Source organism: Orycteropus afer, unplaced genomic scaffold (assembly GCF_000298275.1).
Source record: "Orycteropus afer afer isolate SDZICR_OR568_19922 unplaced genomic scaffold, OryAfe1.0 scaffold00489, whole genome shotgun sequence".
Taxonomy (NCBI): Eukaryota; Metazoa; Chordata; class Mammalia; order Tubulidentata; family Orycteropodidae; genus Orycteropus; species Orycteropus afer.
In genome coordinates this window covers 1,371,975-1,392,000 of record NW_006922076.1, presented here as the reverse complement: position 1 = coordinate 1,392,000, position 20,026 = coordinate 1,371,975, and the positions used below count along the sequence as shown (strand labels likewise).

The 20,026-nt window shown below is 54.5% G+C and overlaps 1 protein-coding gene across 1 annotated transcript in view; it reads left to right on the top strand.

Moving 5' to 3' along the window:
• GALNT9 (polypeptide N-acetylgalactosaminyltransferase 9) overlaps nt 1-20,026 on the top strand; it is a 100,238-nt gene that overhangs the window by 55,698 nt on the left and 24,514 nt on the right. Inside the window, exons 3-6 of the mRNA XM_007955056.2 lie at nt 265-431; nt 1,126-1,300; nt 2,914-3,111; nt 16,788-16,905. Of these exons, the coding sequence (XP_007953247.1) occupies nt 265-431; nt 1,126-1,300; nt 2,914-3,111; nt 16,788-16,905 (658 nt within the window). The remainder of the gene's footprint in view (nt 1-264; nt 432-1,125; nt 1,301-2,913; nt 3,112-16,787; nt 16,906-20,026) is intronic.

Sequence of the window (20,026 nt, the reverse complement as noted above, 5' to 3'; positions counted from 1 at the left end):
TGCAGACAGCCGGAGGGCGCAAGCTTGCGGGAGACCACAGAGAAAGACTGCAGCTCTTGGTCTCTCACGACTCCTGCCTGGTCCTTTTCCATTTGTGTGGCAGGCAAGGCTGCCTGGGCCTGTCTCTTTCAGGTGCTCCCACATCCCTCATGTCCCTGCCTGACCATGACCCTACCTGTCCCCACAGGTGCACACAGATGTCCAACCACCAGGGCCCCTCATGTGCATGTCCCTGCCTGACCGCGCCCCCACCTGTCCCCACAGGTGCAGACAGCTGTCCTACTCTGAGGGCCTGCCCCAGATCTCTGTAGTCTTCATCTTTGTCAATGAGGCCCTCTCGGTCATCCTGCGATCAGTGCACAGCGTGGTCAACCACACCCCCTCCCAGCTCCTCAAGGAGGTCATCCTGGTGGACGACAACAGTGACAATGGTGAGGTCCTGGGGGGCTGGACAGCAGGGGCAGGGAGGGCTGCCAGTGCAAACCCTCCTGGGGGTCAGACACTCAGCTGCTCACCGAAAGGCTGGGGGTTAGAGTCTACCCAGAGGAAAACGGGGAGAAAGGCCTGCCGACCTGCTCCCATAATATTCCCGCCAAGAATAGCCCTGGGGCAGTTCTGCTCCATGACCCTGGGGGCGCCAGGGGTCGGGGCAACTTGACAGCAGCTGGTAAGCCCTCAGCGTCAGTCGCTGCCCCATCCTGACCTGGATCCTCCTGCCCCTGCCTCTGTTTTCACCACACGCCAAGTTCACTGTCACCTCAGGACTCGGCGTCTCTTCCTGCACCTGCAACTCTCCACCCCTCACCTGCTCCGCCGACCCACAGCAGCTCCTCCCCCCCACGTCATCCCCTTTCCTTGTGTCTCCGTAGCACCTGCCACTCTCTGAGTCCGTCCTGTGTGTTTGCTTGTTTTCTTGCTGGTCCTTCTCTCCCATGAGATCCGGGCCCCCTGAGGGTTGGGGTCTCATCTCTCTCTCTGGGGTTGCCGGGCCGTGAACAGTCTTCAGCCTCACTAGGTCTCCAGGGGGATGATTACAGAACCCAGACCAGGGCCCGCACACAGGTCCCCACCGGCCCTGCCTTGTGGATGCTGGCTCACTGAGATGCTGGCTGCCTCTCTCCCCAGTGGAGCTCAAGTTCAACCTGGACCAGTACGTCCACAAGAGGTACCCCGGCCTTGTGAAGATTGTCCGCAACAGCAAGCGTGAGGGCCTGATCCGAGCCCGGCTGCAGGGCTGGAAGGTGGCCACCGCCCCCGTTGTTGGCTTCTTTGACGCCCACGTGGAGTTCAACACAGGCTGGTGAGGATCAGGGTGGGCTGGGGGCATGCTGGCTGTCCCTGGCGGGCAGGGGGTCTGCAAGCACTTGCTTTATGGGAAAAAGGATCAGGAGGCACAGGCAGGGGTCCTTGAGCCTATCTGTCCCTCTAAATCCTTAAGCTCCCAGAGACCTGGGGGGACGGCTGGGACCGCCATGAGCCCTCATGTCAGATGCCACGTGAAGCTGGTAGGACTTCACTTTTCACTACTGGAAACTCAGTCATCCATCTGCAAACAGCCCCACCTTCCCGGGCTGCCACTGCTTAAGGTTCTGCCTAGTAGCAGACATCTGCACAAAGCCGTCATCTCTGAAGGGTTTTGCTCACGACGTAATTAATCCTCCCCGCCGGGCAGACAGGCAGGGAAACAGCTCCGCTCTCGTTCGGAAGCAGGGAGCGTGAGGTCGGTGTGTGGCTCCTGCCAGGCAGCGTCCCCCACGCGCCTCCATGGCCATCCCTGCCTGAGCCTGACCCCGTCCCCGAGGCTGCTCTGGGCAGCCCTGGTGGGCCCCACCCCTCGCTGCACCATTGTGTGGGGAATTGCAGCTGGACAGAGCTGTCATCCCTGCGGTGACAAGGGACACTCCTGGGAGCCCCTGCAGAGAAGAGTCAGCCATGCGAGCCGATGCCTCGGGGGCACGAAGTCGACTCTGACTCATGGCACCCCGCGTGCATCACGGCCTGACCGCTCCCCAGGCTTCTTCCGAGGCACCTCTGGGTGGTGGACTCCCCCCTCCAGCCTTTCAGTGAGCAGCCCAGGTGGTGTGCACCCAGGGACGTGGTGGTCACTGCAGAAAGTGCACAGCCTCCGGTCACCACACGACCTGCCCCTCTTTCCCCACTGGTCTCACTGCACACCACCACCCCATTTGTGTGCTCCACCTCTAGTCACCCACCCACTCCGCCCACCCCTCCCTGCAGGCTGTGCTCAGTGAAGCCTACACTGTGAACCTATTGACAACTGCAACTTGTAAGCACCCTGACTCACAGCGCCCTACGGGACAGAACTGCCCCTGAGCGCCCTGACATAGCACCCTACAGTGCAGGACAGAACTGCCCCCGAGCGCCCTGACTCGCAGCGCCCTACGGGGCAGGGCAGGACTGTGCCACAGGGGGTCCGAGGCTGTAGGTCTTTATGGAAGTAGATTACCACCTCTTTCTCCTGAGGAGTGGCTGGTGGATTTGAACAGCTGACCTTTCAGTTAGCAAAAAAGCACTTTAAGCACTGCACCATGCCACAAGTGGGAATCTACTCAACGACAACGACAGGGGTTTGGTAAGCAGCCTTGCCTTGGCTCTTTATGGCAGAGCCAACACCTGTCGCCTCCTGACACGGGACACCTTCACAGCGGGTCTGCTCCCAGCAGAGGCACCGTGTACTGCTGTCCACATGGTGCACTGCAGGGCATCTCCAGGGCAGGGCGCCTCACCTCTCTTCTGGAAGGAGGTGGCGCCTGGTGAACACTTCTGAGGGCCGAGGGAACTGGGGTCCCCGGAGGGGCTGAGCGCTGGGCTGGGTGCTCAGCAGGCAGGCGTTAGCTGGAGCTGGCCTCACTCCCGGGGCGGGCTGTTCCCCTGACACCCGTGTGCCTGCAGGGCAGAGCCGGCGCTAACCAGGATCCGGGAGGACCGGCGCCGCATCATCCTGCCGGCCATTGACAACATCAAGTACAGCACGTTCGAGGTGCAGCAGTACGCCAACGCGGCCCACGGCTACAACTGGGGGCTGTGGTGCATGTACATCATCCCACCGCAGGACTGGCTGGACCACGGCGATGAGTCGGCGCCCATCAGGTGAGCGCAGAATCTGCAGGGCCACCGACCGGTACGCGTGGCAGCTGAGCCGCCCAGGAACGGAGCTAAAACCATGGCAGTGCAGGCCGTGAGGGGCCCCGCCAAGTGTGGGGGATGTGTGATGAGGAGGGCTCAGCAGCGGTGACATGACCAGCTGAGGAAAAGCAAGAGAGATGGAGACAGATAGTGAGGGAGATGAGAGCGAGACTGAGAAAGAGCGAGAGAGCTGCAGAGAGGGGAGGAGCCAGACACACAGAGATGGAGGGGGAGGGAGAGTGAGCAGACGGGAGAGGGGCGGAGCCAGACGGGAGAGGGAGGAGCCAGGTGGGAGAGGGGTGGGGCCAGATGGGAGAGGGGCGGAGCCAGATGGGAGCCAGACATACAGACAGAGATGGAGGGGGAGGGAGAGTGAGCAGACAGGAAAGGGGAGGAGCCAGACAGGAGTGGGGAGGAGCCAGACACAGACAGAGATGGAGGGGGAGGGAGAGTGAGCAGATGGGATGGGGTGGAGCCAGATGGGAGAGGGGAGGAGCCAGACAGGAGAGGGAGGAGCCATATGGGAGAGGGGAGGAGCCAGACGGTAGCCAGATACACAGACAGAGATGGAGGGGGAGGGAGAGTGAGCAGACAGGAAAGGGGTGGAGCCAGACAGGAGAAGGAGGAGCCAGACCCACAGACAGGGGGAGGGAGGGCAAGCAGATGGGAGTGGGGAGGGGCAGGAGCAACACGGCCACAACAAGGGATGTCAGAAATGTGGGCAGCGAGCAGACTGGTGGAGACAGTGAGACTGAGAGACATGAAAGCCAAAGACAGAGGCCCGTGGCTATTTAACCCTCTCATGCCCCATAGGATATATATCAACCATTTTCAGGCTCTCAGGTTTCTTGGGAAGGGACTATCCCAGCTGTAGCACATGCTGCCACCTGGCAGGGACCTGTATCACCGTGTGAATCTGAAGAAACAGACCTTGTCCCATAAACCCTACCATCAGAGTCCATTCGGGACATATGTGTCCCACATACTTGTATCAAAATCTTTATTACGTCAAGAGATTTTTCCCCTTGATCTCAGTGTGCCTTCTGTTACTGAAAACACATGGTATCAACAAAAAATTCTAAAATTCGAAGCAGAAAATAATTTGGTCTTCAAAGGGTTAATCAGATTAAAGCAGGTTGTTGTACAAAATGTATTTTAAATCTTGAAAACCTGAGATATTTCCCTTTTTAAAAAATGGATAATTAAAGCACCTCTGGAAAGCTTGGATGGCCTGGGAGCCCAGGCTCTCTTCCCAGGCTGCACTGGCTGGAGCTGAGAGTTTGCTGCAGTCCCCACCACTCCCTGCTGCCTCGCTGACACACTAGCACTGTCCTAACACTGTCATCTTCTTAGCCTTGGATTTACTCATTCCCACCACCAACTGGGCATTGGAGCTTGTGAGCCCCCTCCCAAATCTTCCTGAAAACAAACAAACAAAACTCACTGCCGTTGACTCGGATCCGAGTCATAGTGACCCCTCCTTGGGTTTCCAAGGTGGTATCACTATGGAAGTGGATTGACCAGTCTTCCTTCCTAGGAGTGGCTGGTGGGTTTGAACTGCCAGTCTTCTGGTTAGCAGTCAAATGCTTTAGGCGCTACGCCACCAGGGCTCCTAGCTTTCAGATTAACCCTGAGAAATCACAACAGCCTCCAGTGCCCTCCACTTTCTCCTGGAGGGAGGACCCAGCGGGGCAGAGGTTTTCCAGAACCTCTTAGTCTTGGAGCCCTTCCCCCATGGGCAGGTCTCCCCATTGTGGTGCTGGATTCCAGGGGCTTGTCGGGGACCAGGACCAAGCTAGCCAATAAGCAAGTTATGCAGGAGTCCAGTTGCAGGGCTCAGTTCCCTGGTCCTCCCATGTCAATGATGTGGTGGAACCATGTGAAAGTGGTCACCACAGATTAGCAAGGACATGCAATTCAGCCCATGTGGACCTTGCTCAGGGCCACGCTGCTGGCTGGTTCATCCAGCCCTGGGCGGCACCCCCTTGCTGCCGATCTGCACGGAGAGCTGCGTCCCTGCTGGAGTGCTGCTGAAGCAAGCCACCTCACCACGAGGACCTGGGACCGCCCCTCATTGAGTCTGTGGAGGAGGGTCTCGTGGGATCGGCGGGAGAACCACTCGCCTGGGGAGTCTGTCCAGGCCTGGGGCTGCCCCACAGGGCTCAGGGCTGCGTGCACGTCTGCACCCCGAGACAGAACTACAGCCTGTGATAAAGACCGAGCTGTCTGGATGCTCAGCAGGGAGGGTAGTGGGCATCAGTGGCGACATCTCTCGTCTCCCTGGCAGGGGCTTGCTTAAACATCTAAGACTCCAGAGAGCACCCAGCCAAGTGGGCTAACTGCTCCCAGAGCCTGCACACAGCAGCCAGCCAGAGTGAGCAGGTGCTGGGTCTCCCGGGCTTTGCAGTAAAACCTCAGTCCAGAGCTCATCCTTGTCGAAACAGCAGACAGATGGGTCCCTAGGGAGCCACTGGGAGCAGGAACCGGTGGTTGGAAGGTGGTGGTTCTTCATTCAAAAGGCACTTGATAATCCCCAATTAGCAGCAAAACAAATGTTTCCTGATCTGAGGAGCCAGGGAGACTGGGAACACCATCCCAGTCCTGAGGCCCACGGCCACAGGAAGCGGCGCCCTCCCACCCGGGGCTCCTGTCAGGCTGGCGGGCAGCGGATCCTGGACTCGGTCCTCGGCAGCATCACTGGGGCCCTTAAACAGCCCTGACGCCAGCAACCCCGCCGAACACGGGCCAAAGACCCAAACAGAAGCCTTCACCAAGGAAGACAGACAAACGGCCACCAAGCTCATGAAAAGTGCTCAGCATGGTCAGTCGGCAGGGAAACACCAGTCCCATCACAATGGGATGCTGCTCCCCAGGGGCGTCAACAGGGCTGGTGCCACCCCCCACAGACCTCCTCCTGTGCCAGGCCATACAGAGTCCATGGGTACCACCCCCAGGAGCATCAACAGGGTTGGTGCCACCCCCCACAGACCTCCTCCTGTGCCAGGCCATTCAGAGTCCAGGGGTTCCACCCCCAGGGGCGTCAACAGGGCTGGTGCCACCCCCCACAGACCTCCTCCTGTGCCAGGCCATACAGAGTCCAGGGGTACCTCCCCAGGGGCGTCAACAGGGTTGGTGCCACCCCCCACAGACCTCCTCCTGTGCCAGGCCATACAGAATCCATTTTCATGATCATTACCCATGTTCACCGTAGCACCGTGTGATGGAGCTGTGAGTCGGTGAAATGTGACATTTCTGACTGTCTGGTACCCACCAGCCACTCCTCAGGAGGAAGGTTGGGCAATCTACTTCCATAGTGATACTGCCTTGGAAACCCCAGGAGGGGTCGCTGTGACTCGGGTCTGACTTGATGGCGCATAACAGTAACAGCAACAGGATAGTAACAAGTCTGTCTTGTGAGGTCTTTCTGCACTGAATCACAATATGACCAGTCGTACTACTAGTAACCGAGCAGACACTGTGTTTGCTGTTGCTTTTCCTTTAATGACAATTTCATTCTCAAGAAAGGAGTTGCCAGAGCTTCACCAATGTACAGCATTGTGACTAAAACACCAGGAAACTGTACAAAGCCAGCAACAAAAGAACACCAGAAGGAATGAAAAGAGCAGTGTGTGCCTGTCATATGTGCAGACGGAACCGCATGAGTCCCACCCTCACTGTCACTGGGTGGTAATGACATCTGTGGCCGGAGCACATGAGAAGGTTCAAAAAGTCAATTAGCGTGGAGCTTAAGCTTTTGTTATGACTGACTACAGGGATATTTCAATGAAAAATAAATTTCTGCTGAAATCTGCACAAAGATTTTACAGGCAGTCATTCTGCTGTCACCCTCTGGCCTTGTCACCTGGTGTGGCCCGCACCCCTCTAGTGAAACCACTGTCACTGCAGACCCATTGTAAACAGCCAGCTGCCTCCCGGGTGACTCCAGCCCATGGTGACCCCGTGTCTGTTCGAGTGGAACTGGGCTCCATGAGGGTTTCAGGGGCTGGTCTTTCGGAAGCAGATCACCAGACACCTTGGGGTGGACTCAAACCTCCAACCTTGCATTTAGCGGCTGAGTGAGCTGACTATCTGTGCTGCCCAGGGACTGCACAGACCTGCTACACTGGCTAAAATCCAAAGGCAGACAATACTAAGTGTCAGCAGAACATGGAGCAGCCAGAGCTCTCAGACATGGCTGCTGGATGTGGTGCACCTATTTTGGAAAAGTGTTTGGCTGTTTCTTATAAAATTAAAAAACATTTACCACATGATCTAGCCATCCTACTCCTCGGTATTGGTCCCCCAGAATGGAAGCATGATTTATGGATTGAATTATGTCCCCCTAAAATGTATGCTGAAGTCCTAACCCAGGTTTGGAAGTCGAGTGGTCTCTGTTATGTTAATGAGGTCATATCAGAGTAGGGGGTTCCTAAACCCAACTCCTTCTGAGTGGTGTCTTATACAGGGAGGAGAGACACACAGAGGGGAAGACAGGTGTCATGTAATGGGCCGAGAGAAATCTACCAACCCAATGATCCCAGTATTGCCTCAGCTCAAAGAAGAAGAAGCCCCTCCCCTAGAGTCGACCCCTGATTTTCGCCTGCTGGCCTTTGGAGCTGTAGTTTGGGGCCAATCGGTTTATGATGCCTTGTTCTGGCAGCTCCAGGATGTCGAGGGCAGGCCCTGTTGACAAGCCTTGCTTTAAGGGCTGGAGACCAGGTCTGCTAGGGCAGCTGGATGGAAGGGGGGGGCTACAGCATGTCATGCCAGAGAACAGAGCCAATCACAGCTGTCTCAAGATGAGACTATGTTGAGTGGTGGGGACAACTGCCAGGGCAGACTATGCAGGCATGCCTCAGGTCCACAAAGCTTTGTCAACTGTAGCTACCCCCAAGATATATGTCCTCTGTGTGCCCGAACATAGCCACATTGGGGAGTCGACGTCTGGAAAGGTCTGCTAGAGGGCCTAGGTGGGGCTGCTGGTCACAGTGGCTAACAGGGTGGTTTAGCACCTCTCTGGGAGCTCTGCTGGTGCACTGCCTAAGGCATTTGACTGCTAACCAGAAGGTTGGCAGTTCAAACCCACCAGCAGCTCAGTGGAAGGAAGATGGAGCAATCTATTTCCTCAAAGATTTACCACCTTGGAAACCCAGTGGAGGTCGCTATGAGTTGGAATCAACTTGATGACAGTGAGTTCGGTTTTTCGGTTTTGGGGAGGTCCCTGGGGATCAGATGTGACATGTCTTGAGGAGGAGAAACAACCAGCCACCAGCCTCACAACATCCTCACCAGGATGCAGAGCAGTCTTCTCCATGACACCACAGCAGCCCACCACAATGGCAGCCGGCTTCTTGAGAAGGGGCCCAGCTCTTCCTGGGAAAGTGAACAAGGGCTCTCGCATCTCCTGTTCTGAGTCCACCCCGTGCACGTCACCTGTGTGAAGAGCACCAAGTCTTCCAGGAAATGGCTGCCTCCATGTGTGACACAGATGCGCTCCATCTGCTTGTACCGTATGTTCTTAAATCTGAACCGATGTTTGAAGTGAGGAGAAGTCACATGAAAAGTATTTCTTATGTCTCCCCAATGATTGAAAGATGGTGGCTGTGATGGCTAAGGTTGGTGTCAACCTGGCTGGGCCATGATTCTCGGGTTTGGTAGCTATGATGTGGTCACTTCCCACAATGAGGTCTGACACAATATGACCACAATGAGAACCCTATGAGCAGCCAATCAGTTAAAGGCTGATTTCCTCACGTCTGTGGCCTGCTTCCAACGTGTATACAGATGTTCTGGCAAAGATTTCTGCCTTTTTGCTGGATCTGGATCCAGCATCAGGCTCATCAGCATAGGACCTCTGGTTCTTAGGCTTGAACCAGCAGCCTGCTGTATTGGCTTCTGATTTTGGAATGATTGCTTTTGTAGCTTGTGAGCCAACAGCCTGCCATCTTACCTCGATCTTGAGTTCATCAGCACCGGTAGCTATGTGAGTCAGGAAGAATCTCCAGCCTGGCATCTGACCCACAGACTTGGGACTTGCCAGCTGCTACAACATGTGCGAATTCCCCGAACACTTGATTGTACTCATGAGGAACCTGTACCTTGACCAGGAGGCTGAAAGCTTTACTCCATCCACATCATTAAGGTCGGCTCTACTCTAAGGAGGCATCTCTTTCCCAGCTGTATTTTGAGTGCCTCCTGACCTGAGGGGCTCATTTTACAGCACTATATCAAGCAATGTTTCAGGGCTATTTGTCAAATTTTCCACTGCTAGTCACAAGGTTTTCTCTGGCCAATTCTTTGAGAAGTGGATGACCTCTTCCTTCTTCCAAGTCTGTCTAAGTCTGGAAGCTCCGCTGAAATCTGTCCACCATGGATAACCCTGTTGGTATTTGAAACACTGGTAGCATAGCCTCCAGCCTCACAACAACATGCAAGCCTCCACAGTGCAACAAACTGACAGACGAGTTTGTTTCCCTTAGTTGTTCCAAACCACTCCACTCACTTCTTGGCCTCTCTACTTGTTCCAGCCCATGCGGGCTCCCACTTCCTTTCCTGGCCTCCCCTGGCTTGGGTTAGGCACACCTTAGTCGTCAAAGAGACATCTTTGCTCTTCAGCACTTTAAAGAGGTTTTTTTGCAGCAGATTTGCCCAGTGCAATAAATCGTCTGATTTCATGAATGCTGCTTCCATGGTGTTGATTGTGGATCCAAGTAATACGAAATCTTTGACAACTTCAATCTTTTCTCCATTTATCGTGATGCTGCTTATTCATCCAGTTGTGAGCATTTTCATTTTCTTTATGTTGAAGCATAGTCCATACTTCAGACTGTAGTCTTTAATCTTCTTAGTAAATGCTTCCAGTCATCTTCACTTTCAGCAAGCAAGATTGTATCATCTGCATATTGCAAGTTGTTAAGAAGTCTTCCTCCAATCCTGATGCTGCATTCTTCTTCATGTAGTCCAGCTTCTCGGATTATTTGCTCAGCATACAGATTGAATAAGTGTGGCGAAAGGACACAACCCTGACACACTCCCTTCCTGATTTTAAACCACACATAAGTTTAAGAATAAGTAGTTAGTCTTACAAAATTCTGTCATGTGATCTCTAGCATCATTTCCATCACCAAGGCCACATTTTCCAATTACTGATGTTTCTTCTTTGTTTCCAAATTTCGCATTCCAATCACCAGTAATTATCAATACATCTTGATTGCATATTTGCAAGGTTGATTCTACTTTGAGGAGGCAGCTCTTTCCCAGTCACATTTTGAGCACCTACCAAGCAGATGTGCCGCTGTGCATGGGGTCGCTATGAGTCAGAAATGACTCGACGGCACCTAACAACAACAACCTAGCGGAGGGGCTCGTCTTCTGGCACTGTATCAGACAGAGTTTCACCGCTACTCATGAGGTTTTCAGTGGCCAGTTTTTTTGAAAGTGGATGGCCCCGTCCTTCTTTCTAGTCTGTCTTAGTCTGGAAACTCCACTGAAACCTTTCCACCATGGCTGAACCTGCTGGTATTTGAAATACTGGTATTTGGCATAACTTCTAGCCTCACAGCAATACACAAGCCACCACAGTAGGACAAAGTGACGGGCGAGTGGTGGGCCCCCATCCCTACATGGTCATGATTAGCTGGAACTGAGTTGTTCCTGGTTCTTATTAGCCAGGGCTCATGTCACAGCCACCACCACGCCCCAAGAGCCCCTATACTGAGCTATCTATAAGTTGAGTGTCATTCAGTTGTGTGTCACTGGGCTTCCCTCGAGATAGAGAATGATTTCTTCAAACCCAGCTCTTTATTGAAAATGGGGGCCTAGAGCTTGAAACAAGACTGAAGACTGGGTGTTTCAAGAAAAGAAGAGAACAATCTAATTCCTTCATGTTCAACATATAACACAAGCTCACGTCCTGGGCCTGCTGGGCCCCTGTAGATATTTAAGTTTCCAGAATCCTCACAGGATGGTCACAGAGTCACAGGCGAATGCCCACTTACCTGATCCTGCCCCAGCTGCTGTAGGATCCACATGGAACCCCCTGAATGAAGGGAAGGCAGGCCCCCTTGGAGAAGAACCTTCTGTACAGATAAATGTTTCCTATCTGGCTTCTCCCTAGGCGTCCATATCAGCACCAGCTGTGCCCCGGGGAGGGAACAACCAGACTTCCCGAGGTCGCTGGACACTGCTCTGAACCAACGCCAATTCCTGGAGACCCAAGGCGACACCTGGTCCACCAGTCAGAGGTGGGGTGTGTGGAGGCCAGAGGATCATGGAGTTCAGGCTCAGGTCCACCTCTGGTGGGCCTAGTGGGTCCAGAGTCCACCCTGTGGTCACTCCCCAGTCCTGAATGCATAATTGAAGAGAATATTGGAATCAGATATTCTGTAACTGGCAGAATCACCCGAAGGGAAGGTGGGATAACTGGGAGAAAGAAGCGTCGACCTGGTCCTCTGGGCGCAGAGGACCACGCTGCCTGGCTCCGGGAAGGTGGAGCATAGGGACAGGGCCAGCTGTTGTGTCCTGATGGGCTCAGGAGGGCTGGTCTCTCAGAAGTGGTGATACAGAGCTTGGCTCAAGGAGAAGCTAATTGAGTCCTTATCAAGATGGACAGCCCTGCACTAGCTGGTGACACATGGCCATGTCTGGGACAGGTCCTCCCAGTGACAGTCCAGCAATGGCAAACCCTTCAAACAAACATTTGCCACAGCGAGGCCTCCTTACAACCTTGTAATTGAATTCCCTCATTCCACAGATTATGAGAAGCTAAACCAGGGCAGAGAAATTGCTTGGTCACGGTCAGAGCAGGTGCTCTTGGAAATTGCTCTCTGATTTCTGTCTGCTGCTCTGGCCTCGGTGGCAGGTTTACCTGGAGGACAGAGGGAGGAGCCGCTGCCCTTCGCCTGAAGGACTGGATGCTGAGGCTCAGCCGGGAGCGGAACGGTAGGAGCTGGAGAAGCTGACTTCACTTGAGGACGTTTTCTTGCCATTCGTTATACTCGACGCTCAGGGAAGAAAAGAGATACAAAGAAAGGATGAGGCTGGACTCAGGGGAAAGGTCTTTGGTGGCCGGCAGGAGGGGGAGATCTCTTCCCTTTCCATGCTTGATGTAAGGAGGAGCTCGGACCGGACTCGTTCTGGGTCCACTGTCAGGGCATCAGAGGCCTGAGGCCTGGCATGGGGCCACCTCCCTGCAGGTACTGGAACCCGAGGGGTCCCCCCACGGATGTGGTTGGCATGAATTATTTCATAGTACAGGGAAATAGTCTAATTCTGAAGGAGGCCACAGTGGACGGGAAGGCTTAGAGCCTGCCCTTGAGTCTGACTCCATGTGGCACCCACTATGGGGCAGGGCGAGGTGCACCCCTCCTCAGGGCCCCTCTGCCCAGGACCCTCTGGATAATGGACTGTAACTGCCATGTCCTTACACAGGATGCAGCTCCCAGCTGGCATGGAGACCAGCAGCCCCATAGGAAGTATTTGGGCTCGTGTCCCCAGTAGTTCAGATCCCCTCCCTCCAACGGACTGGGGGAGGGCACTGCTGTATGTGCTGGGCTTCAGAGCAGGGTCCAACTAATGGTGCCCCCTGTGTGTCACAGGGGCCTGTGAGGGCAGAGTCCTGCTCACGGCGCCCTCCCCGTGCGTCACAGGGGGACTGTGCTGGGTAACACTTCTCAATGGTCGGTTTTAGAAGTGGATTACCAGGCCTGTTTTCTGAGGCACGCTGGCTGCCCTTGAGCCTGTAGCCTTTTGTGTTCATCGTCTGCACCATCCGGGCTCCAGCACAAGAATGTTGCTGCTGCCTCGTGGTTTCTGTCCCTTCCAAGTCATGGCGACCCGTGCATTACTGAGTAGAACTGCCCCGTGGCTTTGGTCTGTCGTCTCTACTGAAGACACCAGGCCTCGCCAGGCCTGTTAGTGCAGTGCTGCTGGGCAGACGCACCTCCATCCTTCTGGTTAGCTGCTGAGTGCATTAACAGTCTGTGGCACCAGAGCCTCCCGGACAGGAATGGCCCTAAGGAATAGCCCCCCCTCAGGATGCTGGGCAGGCGAGGCAGTGCTGCTCCTGGACGTGGGTCCGAGGTGTGTGAGGAAGCCTAGCCTCTCAAAGCCCACTCCTGACACAGGGAACGGCTGCCCTGGAAGCAGTGGCTAGAGTCACTGGGCCAAGCACTTGGCCACGGGGCCCCTCCTGAAGACCTTCTCCCCACCAGGCCAAGAGCGAGGCTGCAAACAGGGAAAGGCAACAGAGCAGACCGCAAGGGCGGGGAGATCAGCCAGTGTAGAGCGGGGGGCCCCCAAGATTCCACCGTGCAGAGGATCAGGTCTGAGGGCCTAGGTACTGTGTGATGGAAGCGCATGGGCTAGCTCCGGCCCCTCAGTGGAAGAGGGCTGAGGGGGCACCAGGGTTTGCACCCCAGCTTGTACCTTGCTGTCTCAGGACCTTGCACAAGTCACTCAGCCTCCCTGGCCTCGGCTTCTCCCTCCTAAGATGTATCCATCAAGCATGCATCAGGACTGCAGTCCTTTCTAGGCTGAGTAATACCCCAGTGTGTGCACAGACTACAATTTGTGTAACCATTCTGTTGATGGACCTTTGAGTCGTTTCCCCTCTTCATGGGTCCTTTAAAGAATAAAAACAATGACAGCAGGGTGACAGAAGAATTCGGAGGAGGAAAATGATGATGCTTGTCCTTAAAGATGAATATGGCAGACGTCACTGAGTTGTCCATGTGGAGGTGGCTTGTGGGATGCCACCTGTGTGTCTACAATAAACAATGCAGACAAAACACGACTTCATGAGCAGCTCAGATGACGTCACGGCTACCAGTCAACCCCGACTCATGGTGACCCCGTGTGTGTCACAGACTCTCAACAGCTGCTTGTTCAGAAGTGCATTGGCAGGGCTTTCTTCTGAGGTGCCTCTTGTTTAGTCGACCAGCATTTAACCACGAAGCCACCCAGGGACCACGGTTACAGACATGGGCTCTGCATCCAGACAAATCTTACTAACAGTGAGATTTGCAGCAAATAGATGAACTTCTCTGTTTAAAAACAAAGCAATGGCATTAACAATAGGGGGTCCAGCTGAACTTGAAAGTCCCAGGAGACAGAGGCTCGGGGTGTGGGGAGAAGCAGCTTAGAGATCAGGGCCCCGTGTGCTGGATCACTGTCTCCCCTTGCACTGAGAGCAGCCCAGGTATAAGTACCGTCCACATGATGACAAGGGTCCCCCTGGATCCGAGGACTCCTGGGCCACAGTGTCCCTGAGCCCTGCTGCTGCTGGACTCACGGCAGGAATTTCTCGTGCAAATAAAGGTACTGCCAGCAGACTCCCGGAGCCTTACAAGTTCCTTTTGGAACTCTGAGCAATAATAAAATGGCACTGTTACCAGCTGTAACAGGCCTGGCAGGGGACACGGTGCTTCAGGTCATCAGAGGGCACCCATCATCTTTTTTGTTGGGAAAATGAGAGAAACACCTGTTATATATTGGTGGACTACAGCTGAACCAGTGAAATACCAAAGATGGTATTCAAATTTCGTTCCCAGATGGTCATGGCCAGAATCTAATGACGGAACAAACTGCATCTTTGCACTCAGAGCAGGGTAATCAGTGTTTAATGGGCCTGTTACTCCTGGAGAAGTGATGGACGTTTCTTTCTGAGCTCCCAGCCACTGCAGCAGAAACACTGCTTCTGAGTCATGACGGAGACTCGTTCAGGGCTGCTGTCTGTAACATGAGAGATTTCATACCTGCAGGAGGGGCAGGGGCTGTTGAAGGAGTGGCACAGTGTCGCCGTCATGCCCAGCCTCAGAACACCTGGGCAGTCAGCAACCGCATGAAGCCTGTGCTGGTTACAGCTGCCTTCCAAGAAACTAAGCCCCCATGTACAAATTGTCTTTGTTTTGAGTCAAAATCTTTCACTGAAGCTTAGAAATTCCAGCTTTCTTATAACACAGACCGTAGCTGCATCCTACTGGAGACATGCTCTTCCTTTCTTCCTCTTTTTAATCTGCAGCAACTAGTGGTGAGTGAGTGAATGAGTGAGTGAGGGAGTGAATGAATGAGTGTGTGAATGGGTGAATGAGTGAGTGGATGAGTGAGTGAATGAGTGAATGAATGAGTGAATGAATAAGTGAATGAGTGAACGAGTGAGTCAGGGTTGTGTCCCATGACACAGGATGGCACTCTGCACATTCTGAGTCCATGAGTGAGTGCATGAGTGAGCGAGTGCATGAGTGAGTGAATGAGTGAGTGAGTGAATGAATGAGTGAGTGAATGAATGAGTGTGTGAATGGATGAATGAGTGAGTGGATGAGTGAGTGAATAAGTAAGTAAGTGAGTGAGTGAGTGAATGAATGAGTGAATGAATAAGTGCATGAGTGAATGAGTGAGTCAGGGTTGTGTCCCATGACACAGGATGGCACTCTGCACATCCTGAGTCCATGAATGAGTGAATGAGTGAGTGCATGAATGAGTGATTACATGAGTGAGTGAATGAGTGAATGATTGAGTGAGGGAGTGAATGAATGAGTGTGTGAATGGGTGAATGAGTGAGTGAGTGAATGAGTGAGTGAACGAGTGAGTCAGGGTTGTGTCCCATGACACAAGATGGCACTCTGCACATCCTAAGTCCATGAATGAGTGAGTGAGTGAGTGAATGAATGAGTGAGTGCATGAATGAGCGAGTGCATGAGTGAGTGAATGAGTGAGGGAGTGAATGAATGAGTGTGCGAATGGATGAATGAGTGAGTGGATGAGTGAGTTAATAAGTGAGTGAATGAATGAGTGAGTGAATAAGTGAGTGAGTGAATGAGTGAGTCAGGGTTGTGTCCTATGACACAGGTTGGCACTCTGCATATCCTGAGTGAGTGAGTGAGAGAATGAGTGAGTGAGTGAGTGAGTGACTGACTGACTGACTGAGTGAATGAGAGTGACTCCGTCAGTCGTCAGTCACTCGTGGATGACGGCTCCCCACCTGGCTCCCTGGCTCCTGTCCTTCCTTCCTACCTCTGCCTCTGCCCCTGAGATGCTTTCCCAGGACCTCGAGACTTCTCACACGGCATGGCTTGGGCTGAGGCTAACTTGACTGAGTGGGGTTGAAGGCATAGTTTTAGTTGCCGAAATCCCCACAGAACTGACCACAGAGCCACAATCTGCCGTATTTGGCTGCTCGGGTTGTGCACTCCACAACTCCAGGGGTGTCCCCCAGAGAGAGTCTGAGATGAACAGCATCCCACGGAGGTGAGCAGTGCACAGCCTACACTACTGCCCGCTGCAGCCCTGACTAGACACACCCAGGACAACACGAGGGAGGGAGACGACATTCATGGCAACCCAGCAGCCACTGGGGGCAGCATGGCTTTTCCCCCTTAAGGAGCCACCTGAACCAATGCTCACTGGGGTCACCTGTCGCTGTTCTCCAATGGTCCACGCTGGGTCACTTTCCAGGCTCAGAGGGAGGGAGGCAGAGAGAAGCTGAGGTGGCCTCACCTGTGTGCCTGGTGGCTGGAGAAATGGCCCTCCCCATGCCCTGGGCACGGGACCCGCTGGGGCCAACCACAGCAGGGAGGAGTGGGGGTCTGTGGACGAGGCTGTCTGGCCTGCTGCACCCTTACACACCATCTCTGTTCCCCCAGGACGCCCGCCATGATCGGCTGCTCGTTCGTGGTGGACCGGGAATATTTCGGGGACATTGGCCTGCTAGACCCGGGCATGGAGGTGTACGGTGGAGAGAACATTGAGCTGGGCATGCGGGTGAGTGGGGCTGTGGGGGCTGGCACCGGGGGAGGGGATCCAACATCCCACAGCAATGGCTTTGAGGAGGGCTTCTTGCTGGCACATAGGCTGTCGGTGACGAGACACGTGTCCAGAGTGAGAGGCCGTGCCAGAGACTTTAACAGCAATATGACTGAGGCGGCTTCTGTCTGTTGGAGAGAGTAACAAAGCATTGGCCTGTTCTGTGCGGTTGCTGCATGTTCTGGGCACCTCCTTGGTGGTTTTCCCGAAGGACTGCTAGGTTGGGCTGGGGTGCATTATCCATGGCCAGGGGGGCTTGTTGAGTTTTGCCCAAGGGTGTGCACAACTGTCTTGAGGGGACCCGCTGGCTTGTCTCACAGTCAGTGAAGCAGTCGTGCTGCAATGGCTTGTGGGAAGTACAGCACGTTCTGAGATATTGCGCGTTTGGTTCCCAGCCACAGGAATAAAGGTAGTGTCATAATAAAGCAAGTCACATGAGGTTTCTGGTGCAAAAAATCGAGTTTACACTAGACTGTAGGCTATGAAGTGTGCCGCAGCAGATGGAAAACTTAGAAATACCGTGAGAATGACCGAAATAGACAGAGACACAGCCAGCTCACGCTACTGGAAAAATGGCGGAGAGAGACTTGCTTGACACAAGGCTGTCCCAAACCTTCCATTTGTAAAAAACACAGTGTCTGCGATGCACAACAGCTCTGACCCGTGTGCACATGGCCTGCAGTGTCCTCCTGACCCTCTCCTCAGGGGCTGGGACTCGGGGTGGCATTTGCAGAGACCTTGAGCTGCCCGCCCACCACAGGAAGTGAAGCAAGAGGTGGTCAGTGGGTGCACTGATTTCCAGGCTGTGCGACATCACTGTGCAAAACTCACACTGAACCAGGATGCTGAACTGAGGCCCCCAGAGTGGGGCACAGCTTGGAGGGCTTAGCCAGCCACATCTGTGGAGACAGTGAGGGCTGATGGACCGTTTAACTCTGTTTAATGTTTACTGAGCACCCAGCACTGTGCTGGGAATGGGGGTATGGTGGGGAACAAGACACGAGACACGCCTGCCTCGTGGAGGATACGGTGGGAAGGAGACATGCCTGCCTTGTGGAACTGCTGAGGATTCACAAGGCAGGGCATGTGTAACGGTTCAGGTGGCTCTTGGGACAAGATGAGGGGTCTTGTGCACATACAAGACTTGGCGGGCCACCGGGGCATGCGTGCCCGCGCGTGGAGGAGGTGCCACTGGGAAGTGGTAGGACCAACACCTTAGCACCTGCGCTGTGCCACTCTGTCACCTGTCAGGACAGCATAGGACAGCTCTGTTACTATCCTCGTTTGAGAGAGGTGGAAACTGAGGCACAGATCCAAACAGGGTCATGATCCCAGGTCCCAGGGCCAGGACTTGAACATGTCTCTTGGGGTACTACCCTCCATGGCAGACCCTCCTGGACAGACCAAGGCTGTGCATTCCTTTTCTCCTGCCGGCCGGGGTCTGTGAGCAGCTCTGGGGTCTACAAGCAGCCCCGGGATCCACGAGCAGCCCTGGGTCCAAGAGGCGCCCCGGGGTCCACACACAGGCCCATGAAAACAACAGCCGCAATCACTAACCCCTGTAGCTGCTGCCCAGAGTGTGGCGTCTGTTTTTACCTGTACAGCAGGGTCCCTGCTGCCTGACTAGTGAGGAAACTGAGGCACCAGGAGGCCTCGACTGTCCCACCCACACAGCTGTCAGTGGAAGGATGACATTCAGACCCAGGCTTCCTGGGCCCAGCGCCTGCCTCACGCCCCCGTGTGAACACCAGCGCCCCGGAGCAGGGCAAACCCCAGGAACTGTCTATTGTAAGGCACAGGCCCCCGAAGCCCATGCCTGCTCCCCGCTGGTCTCTCCACCTGGCTGGACCCTCCCTGAGTCCAGGAGGCCGTGGGCCGTGCACACCGCCAGTGTCTAACGAACGTGTGCTCACGAGTGCGTGCTGTAACCCCTCCCTGGGGCTCCCCGCCAATCTGGAGCCACGTCGGCAGGGCTTTGCTCCTGCTGCTCCGGGAGCTCCCTCCGCACCTCCAGCAGGCTGGGGTCTAGGCCAGCCTGTGAGGTCAGCTGTAAAGCCCAGGCACGAAGGTGAGGCTGGGGCTAATGCCAGGCTGTGATGTGTGCTGTCATCTGGGCGAGGCCAGGTCCCGGCAGAGCCCTTCCTCCCTGTCTCATTTAGATCAGGAAAATGCAGACATAATTGGAAACCGACTCCAGTGAGGAAGGTGTGTGGGAGGTTTGCTAATATCAGATTAGCCGGAACAGCCTGGAAACCCCAAACGAGGGCACCTGGGAATTTGGTTTGGTGAACCATGCTGTGCACGGCTGGGATGCTCACCCCTCGCTGAGCCAAACCTCCTGAGGGCCAACTCCATGCCAGGCACTCACAAGTCCTGTGTCAGGTGCTGGAAGCCATCTGGCTTAGTGAGCTCCCCTCTACAGAGCCAGGAATCGGCATCGAGGACCGGAGCGCTCCTGGGGTGCAAGCAGTTAATGCACCTGCTGCCAACAAAGCAGCACGTTCCAGTCCACCCAGAGGCAGGTCCAAAAAGGCCTGGCAATCTGCTTCCCCAAAACTTGGCCAGCAAAACCCCACAGAAACACAAACAGCCACCAAACGCATGGAGACAGTCAGTGACATCAGCCATCAGAGATGTCAGCCAAACCACAGTGATGCTCCGTTGCGCTGCACGAGTTGGTGGGTGCCATTGAGTCGGCTCTGACTCATAGTGACCCTGTGCACAATGGTCCTGCATCACCCCATGATCCCTGCTGTGCCTGAGCCCATCATTGTAGCCACTGGGTCAGTCCATCTCATTGAGGGCCTTCCACCTTCTGTGCTGACCCTCCCCCTTACCAAGCAGGACATCCTTCTCCAGGGAACGGTCCCTTCTGACAACATGACCAAAGCAGGTGAGATGATGTCTGGCCATTCTCGCTTCCAAGGAGCATTCCAGCTGCACTTCTTCTGGGACAGATTTGTTCATTCTTCTGGAAGCCCATGGTATTTTCAGCATTCTTCACCAACACCATAGTTCACAGTTAATTCATAGTTCATGCCTCACCAACACCATAGTTCACAGTTAATTCATAGTTCAT